This window comes from Phocoena phocoena, chromosome 12 (genome assembly GCF_963924675.1).
Source record: "Phocoena phocoena chromosome 12, mPhoPho1.1, whole genome shotgun sequence".
Classification (NCBI taxonomy): Eukaryota; Metazoa; Chordata; class Mammalia; order Artiodactyla; family Phocoenidae; genus Phocoena; species Phocoena phocoena.
Genome location: NC_089230.1, coordinates 53,851,168 through 53,861,618, shown reverse-complemented (window position 1 = coordinate 53,861,618; position 10,451 = coordinate 53,851,168). Strand labels below are relative to the sequence as shown.

The window sequence follows — 10,451 nt, the reverse complement described above, 5'->3', positions numbered from 1 at the left end:
ATTTGCTACCTGCCTTATCAGTGGCAGCCAGAAAAGGAAGTAGAGAAGAACAGGAGGAAGGAAGAGGAAAAAAGCATAAACAATTCCTTGTCTCATGCTACGTCACCCCCTCCCAACATGTTAAAAGCTACCTGACACATAGTATGGTTCTTCTCATGACTTAAAATATGACTGTCCTTCTCTATCAAATTCACTTTAAATAAATCACAGGAATAAAAGGAGAAATAGCCCAGAGAAATAATCCTTAACTGTAAAACTTTGCTCAGTGTGGCACTTAGTTGGAGGTATTTTGAATGGAGTTTCCGAGTATGAGTAGAACCTTCCTTTCATGTCCTCACATTCTTGCTGACTCACAAAATAAGAACTTCTGCTCTAGCTGTAGAAACTAGCTCTACCTGTAGAAACTGTAGCTATCTGGACCCTCCTCACTGGCTTCTAGTAGAAGGAGCAATTTTTCTGTGCTTCATGCTGAGAGTCTGATGGTCTTTGTCCACCCTTCACCATTGGGTGGATCAGTGGGCTCAAGGCTGCTATACGTGAGTGGCCTCTCACTCAGTGTTAGTTGGGCCATAGTCTTTCAAGAAGATGGCAGAGAACTATCACTCTGTAGGCCCAACCCATCCACCACAAATGTCTCACCGGCTGTACTTGGAAGGGAGGGGAACAGGAAGCCCATTCTGGCCCCACATCTAAGCTACATTCTCCAGTTTTATTCATAATAAAATTCCTACGCTACTTCTGTGTTCTAGTCTCGGAGTCCATTTCCCGGGTCTGTTTCCCAGTTGGTTCAAAATTCAGATGGGAGATGGAATGAACTGACTGGCCCCTTCAAACCCCGACACCCAACATCTCTCAAGTTACATAATTTAGTTAACTACTTATGAGACTGCCTTGTAAAACACAGAAATTTTTCCCTCCTTGTGAAGAAAATTAAATGGTACAAAAAGTTATGTAACGCAACTCTGAGTATAAAAAAGATAGATATGTAAACTCTTAATATGAAAATTGATTTTCTGCCTAACTTATAAAGTCTTCAGTAAAACACTATGAATTTTTACCCTCCTGTTTTTCTATAAGCCATGACCTCCTCAAATACAAGCTCAGGATTTGTAATGCTCTCCAGACTCCATGCAACAATCTCCAAATACTTAAATCAGCAAAACAAATTTACCCATGAGTAACCTAGGAGCTGCCAGCATCAATTAAAAATAAGTGCTGTAAAACAAATTGATGATGGATAATTTTGATGCAACAGTATTTAGGCTTATATAATCTCTTCCATCTCTAAAAATAAGCAGACCTAAATAACAAAAAAAAAATTTCCCTAAGAAACAAACATTTGTTCCATTCAATAAAAACAAATTGCTTTTATGTTATCTGAAAGGGTTCAGTCAAACAGAAATATTGTCGTTGAACCACAACATTTGAATATTTTGGCAGAAGTGCTTTTAAACCATTCCTTTACATGATTTAATAAAAATGGCGCTACCACTGGAAAAGTAACAGAATGGAAAACTTTGCAATGTACAATCGAGTTACCATAAAATGTAAATAAGCTTTATTATGCTAATGGTTTCTATGGAACTTACCCTTTACTGCCCTTGAAATTATAAATTACAAAAAGATGAGTTTTAAAATAACATGACTCCAAAAGCTACAAAATATAATTTTCTATTTTAAAACGGTTGTCTCCAGATCAATAAGGAAAAGCTGTTTCTAAGTAAGTCATCAGAAATCCTTATGTACTGAGAGTACTTTTCGGGGCCAGTTTCCCACTCCCCACCCTGAGTTTAAGTTTCTTCTCATTATTCCTATTATGATTCCTCCAAATCTTCTCCATATTGCTTCGACCCAATGCTGTGTCTTCCACCTAACTCACGGTGATGAGCTTATGATACTGAGACTAACAGGCTCTCCTCTTCTCTCCTCTCCTCCCCAAATTCTCTATCTTCACACATCCTCTTCTTCCCCCCCATTTCTGTGTTCTTACTATTCCAGACTAACACCAAGAAGCTCTTCCCTTATTCCACCTTCCCCTCTACCTGTTCCGATTCCCTGCTGCCCGCCCCAATGACAGCCTCAACACAGACTTCTCCCCCTCACCTAAACAGTCAACCAAGTAAATTTGAAGATCTAATTGGCTTTATTCAACCATTCATGAATTGGGAAGCATCCCATCTTGTAAACAGAAGAGCACTCTGAAAGGCTGTACAAAAAACGGCAGGTTTTTATAGGCAGGGTGGTGGGGCAAGGAGGCTATTAGCGAAAGAAAAGAAAGGATTGTTTCAGGCCAGGTCACCTTCATTTTGGGGAAAAGTGAAGGTCTATCATGCAGATTCTCTCTTCTTCCTTTGGGGGGGCAGGTGTGGGAAATGGAGAGGGCCCATGTGACAGATTACCTCTTTGGTGCTGACCAGAATATTCCAGACTGGCTGATTGATTTCTTTCCTGTGGAAGTTGAAACTGCCAGTAGGTCAGGTGCTAAATCTAGGTTTGGTATGGGCTTTAGCACAAGGGATACCATCTGGGGCTTTTGGTTTTCTCTTTAACACCTACAATGGTGCTCTGGACTCCTCCTCTCCCTTTCAAACCACCTAACAGATACCTGCATCCCTACAGGTCCCAAATTCACTTCCCTACAGAGGCCAGGGAGGTCATGCAAATGACAGAAATGAGCTGGGTGAAAAGGATAAGCATCGGGGACAGGACCATGTGGTGAACTGGGAGAGTGTGGTATTTCTAAGGTGGACAAGCGATTGTTGCCAAGAGGAAGTGAACCCGCAGGGTCAGGTCTCCCAGTTTTTCAACAGAAATCAAAAATTATGTTTCATATGAAACCTCCCAATTTATAAATGTTGAAAACTATTTTTTTAAGTCTCTGAATGCTATGGAGGACAACAGCGTGAAGGCCAACCAAAGTACATTTGTGAGGCACGTGCACCACCACTTTGTGGCCTCTGTCTACACTCCTCCGTGTCCGCAGGGGCCTACTCCTTACTTGTTTCACGGTCTGGTTTCCAAAGACCATATGCTGAAACTCAGTGCAACACTCTGGCTTCTTCTAGGTCCCCACCATCCCTAAACTGCCATGGCATTCGACGCCAGTGACAGATACTGATGACCAACTCACGCTTCTGAAGTTCCCTCTCTTGGTGACCTTGCCGTGGTGTTTTCCGGCTCCTCTTCCCTCTCTGACTTCTTCCCCAGTCCCTCTTCTTACGCCTCACCTCCCACATCCTTCTATACTGCCTTGTAGTATGGCGTGGGGAGGTTCACTTGGACAGAATGCCTGAACCACAAACTCCACAAGGGAAGTTTTCATTTTTTTTTAATGTAAATTTATTTATTTATTATTTTTATTTTTGGTTGCGTTGGGTCTTCGTTGCTGCACACGGGCTTTCGTTAGTTGCGGCGAGCGGGGGCTACTCTTCCTTGCGGTGCGCGGGCTTCTCATTCCGGTGGCTTCTCTTGTTGCAGAGCATGGGCTCTAGGCACACGGGCTTCAGTAGTTGTGGCATGCAGGCTCAGTAGTTGTGGCAGGCAGGCTCAGTAGTTGTGGCGCACGGGCACATGCTCCGCGGCATGTGGGATCTTCCTGGACCAGGGCTTGAACCCGTGTCCCCTGCATAGGCAGGCGGATTCTTAACCACTGCGCCACCAGGGAAGTCCCACAGGGCAGTTTTCAACAGGATGACATTGTTTGAGCAGCAACAGTGCTTCCCACTCAGAGGGCATATTTGGCTGTGTTTCTGATCCTTGAATGCATATTAAAATCCCCTGGAGCAGAGGAATGTACTTCATCTGGGTTGTAGCCTGGCCTCAGGATATTTTAAAAGCTCAACAGGTGAGTCTTACGCACAGCAAAGTTGAGCACCACCGGTATACATGGTGACTAAGTAAGTGGGTCATCACTCAAAATTGGTGGGTCTCACCGTGTGCATACTGCTGCTTTCAGGGTCTGCCAGACAATGCGGCTCCACATATGCATTCAACCATGATTTCTGACTGCCAAGGTGTGCCCTGCACCACAGGCCTAAAGGAAGGCTGAGCCAGCATGGGTGCCGAACATCCTCTCTCAGATCAGACCTTGTACGATCTGAGTAAACTCTTCTGTGAAAGTAAACTGTTTGTTTCACGGGAATATCATTTGTAGAACCTTCTATTACAGCAAGGCTTTTCCTTTGGCTTATAAATGGAAACCTTCCAAATTTCTTCTCTATCGCTCTAATTCTGAATACCCTCTTAAATTCTGCATTTCCAACCGCCTGGTGAACATTGCCACTTCTCTTCTCCCCACTACCCACATCTTCTCCTCCTGCCCATTTCCCATTATGATGTTTCCACGCTCCCACCCTCTGGAGTGTGAAATCTTGACATAGTCCTGGACTCCTCCCTCTAGCTTCTCCCTTCTAACATTCATTCTTCTAGGTCATCTAATATTGATTCTTCTCTCACACTGTTTCTGCCATCTGGCTATGCCTCTCCATTCCCACTACACCTTCCAACTTAAGACATGGCTACTTCGTGCCTGGCCTATGGCAATGGTCCTCAGCGCTCTCCCTGCTCCCTTAACGAATCCTTAACGAATCCGTTGTACTCTACGATTGCGTTTCCTCCTTCTTACGAACCCTTGTTGCACTCTGCAGGAATAAACTAAGCCAGGCCTACAGCCTGGGTCTGCTGAGCTGTGTCACTCCACCACCCAGTCTCTTGAGTGAAGACTCAGAGATGTGCTGAGCTTGATTTGGAACAGTTTCTTGCACCTGGTGAGTAGGCAGACCCAAGCCAGAGTCTACAGCACAGTCAGGCAGGTGGCCAGGAGGCTGTAAATCCTGCCAAGAACGCAAAGGTGAACCTCTCACTCCTGGCCAAATGGTCACCCACAGAAGTAGAGTCAGCAGCACAGTGCCCTCTATAGGAACTTTGGGAGACCTATGCCTCCAACTGGGACCATGCCAAATAGTCTCCTGCCTTATGTAGTTACTTCCAAGTAGGGATGTTTCTGGATCTTTTGCCACTGAAGAACTTTTCATCCTCTAATTGTCAATTGGTATCTTTCTATATTCCACACCACCCTCCCAAAGTGACAGCCCCACAGATTTCCAATACTCAACAACTAAGATCCATTCTCCTTGGGGCCGGCATTCCATGCCCTTCCCAGTCCATCACCACCAGTCCTTCTGGCCTTGTCTCCCACTACACCTGGGCTCTGGTCCTATTAGGCTGCTGGCAACATTCATTAAAGCCTAGAAGTATGTGAATCATGAGATGCCCCATCCAAAAACCTATGGCCTTCCATATTTTCCATTAAGCTAAGAAAACACAACATATCTGAAGCTAACACTCTAGCATAATGTGCAATGTTGGAAATTATAATGAAAACTAATCTTGCTGATTTTAATAAGTTCTGTCCATGTCTCGCTTCAACATTACGATTATAATTTTACATAACACTTGATAGCACTTGAAAAAGCACTTAGCTTACATTATCTCTTTAATCCTCACAACAATCCTGTGAATATTTACAGAGGAGAAAATGGAGACACAGAGATATTACTTTGATTTTCCCAAGGTCACACAATTTCTGGGAGGCAGAGATGGTTTCCAATCCCACATCTCCTGATTTTAAAATCTCATTAACATTCTACTACCCAGTCTCGCTTTATTTACCAATGTAAATCTCCACAATGTTCACCTAAACTCACAGACAATGAAAATTAATAAAACAAACTACTTACCTTTGAGAATTTCAGTGCAAAAGCTATGTTTTCTTGACACTGTTCTGATTCTTTTAGTGCTATAATAAGGGGTATATGCCTCTCTGCAGATCAGTGTCATTAGAAACCCCAACCAAGACTGGCCACAGATAGAGAAATGAAGGCTTGTAAAAAGCACCAGAATTGAACAAAAATGATAGTAATGAAAAGGTAGGAAGACAAACAGCATTTCAGCAATTACACTGTTCTGCACAGAAAGCTGCCCAGCATCAAATACTGGCCTCTTTATGTTGTCATGCAAACATCTAGTTGCACCACTTACCGTCTACAGCGCTGAAGAGAGACCAAACGAGCCAAATGCTATTTCTTTATTGTCATTTGCCATGGATTCTAACACTCAAAGAAAGGAGCAGAGATTATATAAAACTGCAAGAATCTACTCTGTTCTAATACTGGTGAAGATAAATATGCATCCCTGGAAAAACCCTTGGCACCCAGATGGAATGTGGGGTTGGGAATAGCAGAAGTGAGTGAAGGAGGCATGGGATGAACTCCCAGGGCCTGACTCATGGAAAATGCGGGGAAGACTCAAATGGCTCCATTTAAAAGTAATCAAATATGAATATTTTTCACAGTAAAAAATTTTACTCACTTTTAAAAAGAAGTGCCTCCCATACCTTTGACTCAGCTATCCCACTTCTAGGAATTTACCTAAGAAGGAAACACACACACATACACACAAACACATACCCATATGTGATAATCTCAACACACATACGCACACACACGCACACACACCTATATGTGATAAAAGGCTTGGCTGAGATTGAGGAGGGTGTCAGCGGAAGACAAGGAAGGGTTGAAAGAGATTTAATTTTTACTATATCCTTTTGTACCTTTGGATTTTTGTCCAGTTGAACACCTATAACCTATATAAGAAATTAAATAATTAAACAAAAAAATTTTTAATCCATGCTTCAAATACACATACTCTGTAACCCAGAAATAACTCCTTTAAAAATATTTACAGGGCTTCCCTGGTGGCGCAGTGGTTGAGAGTCCACCTGCCGATGCAGGGGACACGGGTTTGTGCCCCGGTCCGGGAAGATCCCATATGCCGCGGAGCGGCTGGGCCCGTGAGCCATGGCCGCTGAGCCTGCACGTCCGGAGCCTGTGCTCCGCAACGGGAGAGGCCACAGCAGTGAGAGGCCCGTGTACCGCAAAAAAATATATAAAAAATATTTACAAATAAGCCCAAACAAGTCTATACAAGGATATTTGGTGCAGTAACATTTGTAGTACAAAAGATTAGATGGAATCTAACTTCCTTTCCATCAATAGGAGAATGGTTCAATAAATTCCAGCACTTCTATTCAATGTAAAACTCTGTAGCCATGAAAAGTAATATATCCATATGCAAAATACTCTGCAAAATAGTTTTTTTAAAGCAAAGTGAAGAACACGTATAGCTTACTACCATTTTTTGTGAAAATAGAGAATATGTAAATATAAACATTCCTGTATATACTTTCTATATAGAAGGAGACTAAGGAAACTAGTAACCGTGGTTAACAGTTGGGAGGGTTTCTGAGAGGTTGATGATTTTCGGTGTATACCTTCTTTTTTGTTTTTAATTTTTAGTCTTGGTATGCATTAATTTTTCAATCAAAAAAGATCTTTTAAAAATCAGTGCCTCACCACAATGACACAAAGAAAACCCACAGCAGCTACCTTTATCAATGAACTTTGTTCTTTATTCACGAATCTGAGTAGACAAGCAAGCATTAACGGCATCTGAGGAACAGCAAGAATCCAAAAGAGAAGGACCAAGACGAGCAAAGAAAACAAAGAAAACAACTGACCTGATACAAAAGAAAGCTACTTAGTACTCCCAGAGATATTTGAGATGATATTATAACCTTCTCCCTCCAAAAAAGAAAGGAAATAGAAACCAAATTGTTCTTGGAAACTAAAAATATGACTGAGAAATATAAAAAGATCACACACATCATACAATCAAAAGAGAAGAGAAAATATGAAAGAAAAGTTGATACATAGAGGATAAATCCTCAAGAACACATATTTATCTCATAAAAGTTCCAGAAAGAAAAAAGAAATAGAGATAAAATAATGAAATATATGGTTGAAAAAAATCTCCCAGAGCTGAAGACAGACATGAGTCTTCATATGGGAGTCCCAGTGAAAGCCAAGCAGAACACATGAACAAATCCTTGTGAAATTCAATAATCCCAAGGATAAAGAGAAGGTTCCAAAAGCCCTTCCTGAGGATGAAACAAAGCAACAAAAGTTTCATACACAGGAATGAGAAACAGAATGGCATCAGATTTATCATCAGTCACGCTAAATGTTAGAAGACAGCCAAACAATGGCCTCAAATTCAGAGGAAGTAATGTTGAACCTGAAATTCAATACCCAAGAATCCTATCAAATATGAGGGTAAGATAGATATAGTTTGAGACGTAAAAAAATGAGAAAGTTTATTTCCCTTGTAACCTAATATGGTATCCTTGCACCTAATATGGTTAATCTATATTAAAGAAAAATTACGGTTAAGCAGCTGGACAATCTTAAGATATGATGCTTTCTTGCATAAAAAAGAAAAATAAAGTGTCAGGAGAAACAAATATGGAAAAGAATGAGGTCTAAATAAACAGTGGCATGATCTTGAAAAACTGACAGTGTTAAAAAAAAAAAAGTCTGGGGGCTTCCCTGGTGGCGCAGTAGTTGAGAGTCAGCCTGCCGATGCAGGGGACGCGGGTTCGTGCCCCGGTCCGGGAGGATCCCGCATGCCGCAAAGCGGCTGGGCCCGTGAGCCATGGCCGCTGAGCCTGCGCTTCCGGAGCCTGTGCTCCGCGGCGGGAGAGGCCGCGACAGTGCGAGGCCCGCGTACCGCAAAAAATAAATAAATAAAACATTTAAAAAAAAAAAAAAAAAAAAAAGTCCATCTGAGCTTTGTGCTTAGAACATTCTTTATGAACAACACTAGCTTTGTGACATTAAGATTATATCTTCTCCACAAGTCCAATCACACTATTTGGTTTTGCAAAGAAAATATTTATACAATCATAATATTATAAAAACTCTTTATTTATTTTCCATTTTCAGAATCGACCTACAGACCAACATGTAAGATATAAATATATATTACCAAACAGAATATAAATATATCTTGACAATGTAAAAGTAATATATGTGATGACAGTTGGGAGTTGGTTATATGGGAAGGGGAATTGGAAAGGATAGGAGTGCTACTTTCCTCATGTCAATCACAGGGAGCATGATTTTGTCTAAATCAGATAAAGAAATAGGGCTTAGGTGTATAATCTAAACTTATAAAAGTAATCAATAGAAAAACTAAAATGTAATTAACCCAAATGAAGTTAGTGTGGCGGAGGTAGAAAGAAAATGTGAAAACAGACCTACATTCACCAATTTTTATGGCATGGGGTCAACTGACACTGTTCAAAGTTGATAGACCACCTTAATGAGTGTTTGGGAGACATTTTACATAAAAATTAATTTTTTTATTTTGTGTGTGTGTGTGCTTTAAATATGTGTTTGGGGGAGGGGAACACACACTTCTACTCAATTAAGAGAAACATTTATACCGTCCAGGTCTTTTATTTTCTTTACACCCATCATGCCATAAATTCATAGGGAATGGGCTCCAACAGTTCAGGCTCCTTTCCATTGGTTCTCATGAAGTGTGCTTCTCTGGGTGGAGCAGGCTGGTGCTTCAGCTGAACCCACGTACCTTTCTCTTTGGCTTCCTTCTTTTTCTGATCGTTTTCCTTCACCCGTTTCAGGAAGCTATCTCGGCTCTTAGAATGCTTAATATGATCGATACGCACATTAATTCTCTTGGCAAGAATCTTCCCTTGTTTGTTTACAAGGATGCCAACAGCATGCTGGGTAACACTGTAGACTCTCTCAGTTTTGCCATGGTAACATTTGTGGGGCATTCCTTTTTGAACAGTGCCCATTCCCTCGATATCTACAGTATCACCTTTCTTGTAGATTCGCATGCATGTGGCCAAAGGAACAACTCCATGTTTTCTAAAAGGCCTAGAGAACGTGTAGCAGGTGCCCCTCCTCTTTCCCTTTGTGTTGGTCATTTTGGCGAATTGCTGGAAGATGGCGGTTCCGGCCGAAAGGAAAAATTAATTTTTAAACATTTCTCAGTGGCTTCCTCTGGGAAGTAAATTTAGGCTGTAGGGCAAATAAGTCTTTTCATTTTTGTTTTATCCACATTTATGCTATTTGAATTTTCACTTCAATGTTCTTACGCTTTTTTATAATTTTTTTTTTAAATGTGCTTCTTGTACAAATGGGCTGCCCCATAAACTCTCATCAAGACATTTATATAAGTTATCATTATGACTGATTCTAACAATAATAATGAATAATAAATACATTTTACTGAGGGCATTTTATGTGCTAAAGGTTTAGTGAGCACTCCGATTGAATCATCACAACAACCATGTTATAGACACTATTATCCCCTTTATTTCATGCACAAGGAAACTAAGACTTAAGAGGTTAAGTAATTTTCCACAGTAACGCATCAAATAAGAAGGAAGGGGAGCTATGGCTTAAACTCAGGACTCTCTGACTTCAAAGTTCATGCTTAAAACCACTAAACCCCACTGCCTGTACTCATCCTATGATTTTGAACTAGCAACTTGCAGACTCCATTTTCTCTGTCGACTATAT

At 41.2% G+C, this 10,451-nt stretch overlaps 1 protein-coding gene across 1 annotated transcript; it reads right to left on the bottom strand.

Annotated features, from left to right (window-relative positions):
- Nucleotides 1-9,376: 9,376 nt before the first annotated feature.
- LOC136132228 (large ribosomal subunit protein eL21-like) lies at nucleotides 9,377-9,856 on the bottom strand. Its single transcript, XM_065889130.1, has one exon. The coding sequence runs from the start codon at nucleotides 9,851-9,853 to the stop codon at nucleotides 9,377-9,379; it is 477 nt and encodes a 158-aa protein (XP_065745202.1). The 5' UTR covers nucleotides 9,854-9,856.
- Between the last annotated feature and the right edge of the window lie 595 nt (nucleotides 9,857-10,451).

Bases quoted from the DNA above. Each gene is read 5' to 3' on its own strand.
- LOC136132228 (XM_065889130.1), bottom strand. From the start codon at position 9,853: ATGACCAACACAAAGGGAAAGAGGAGGGGCACCTGCTACACGTTCTCT.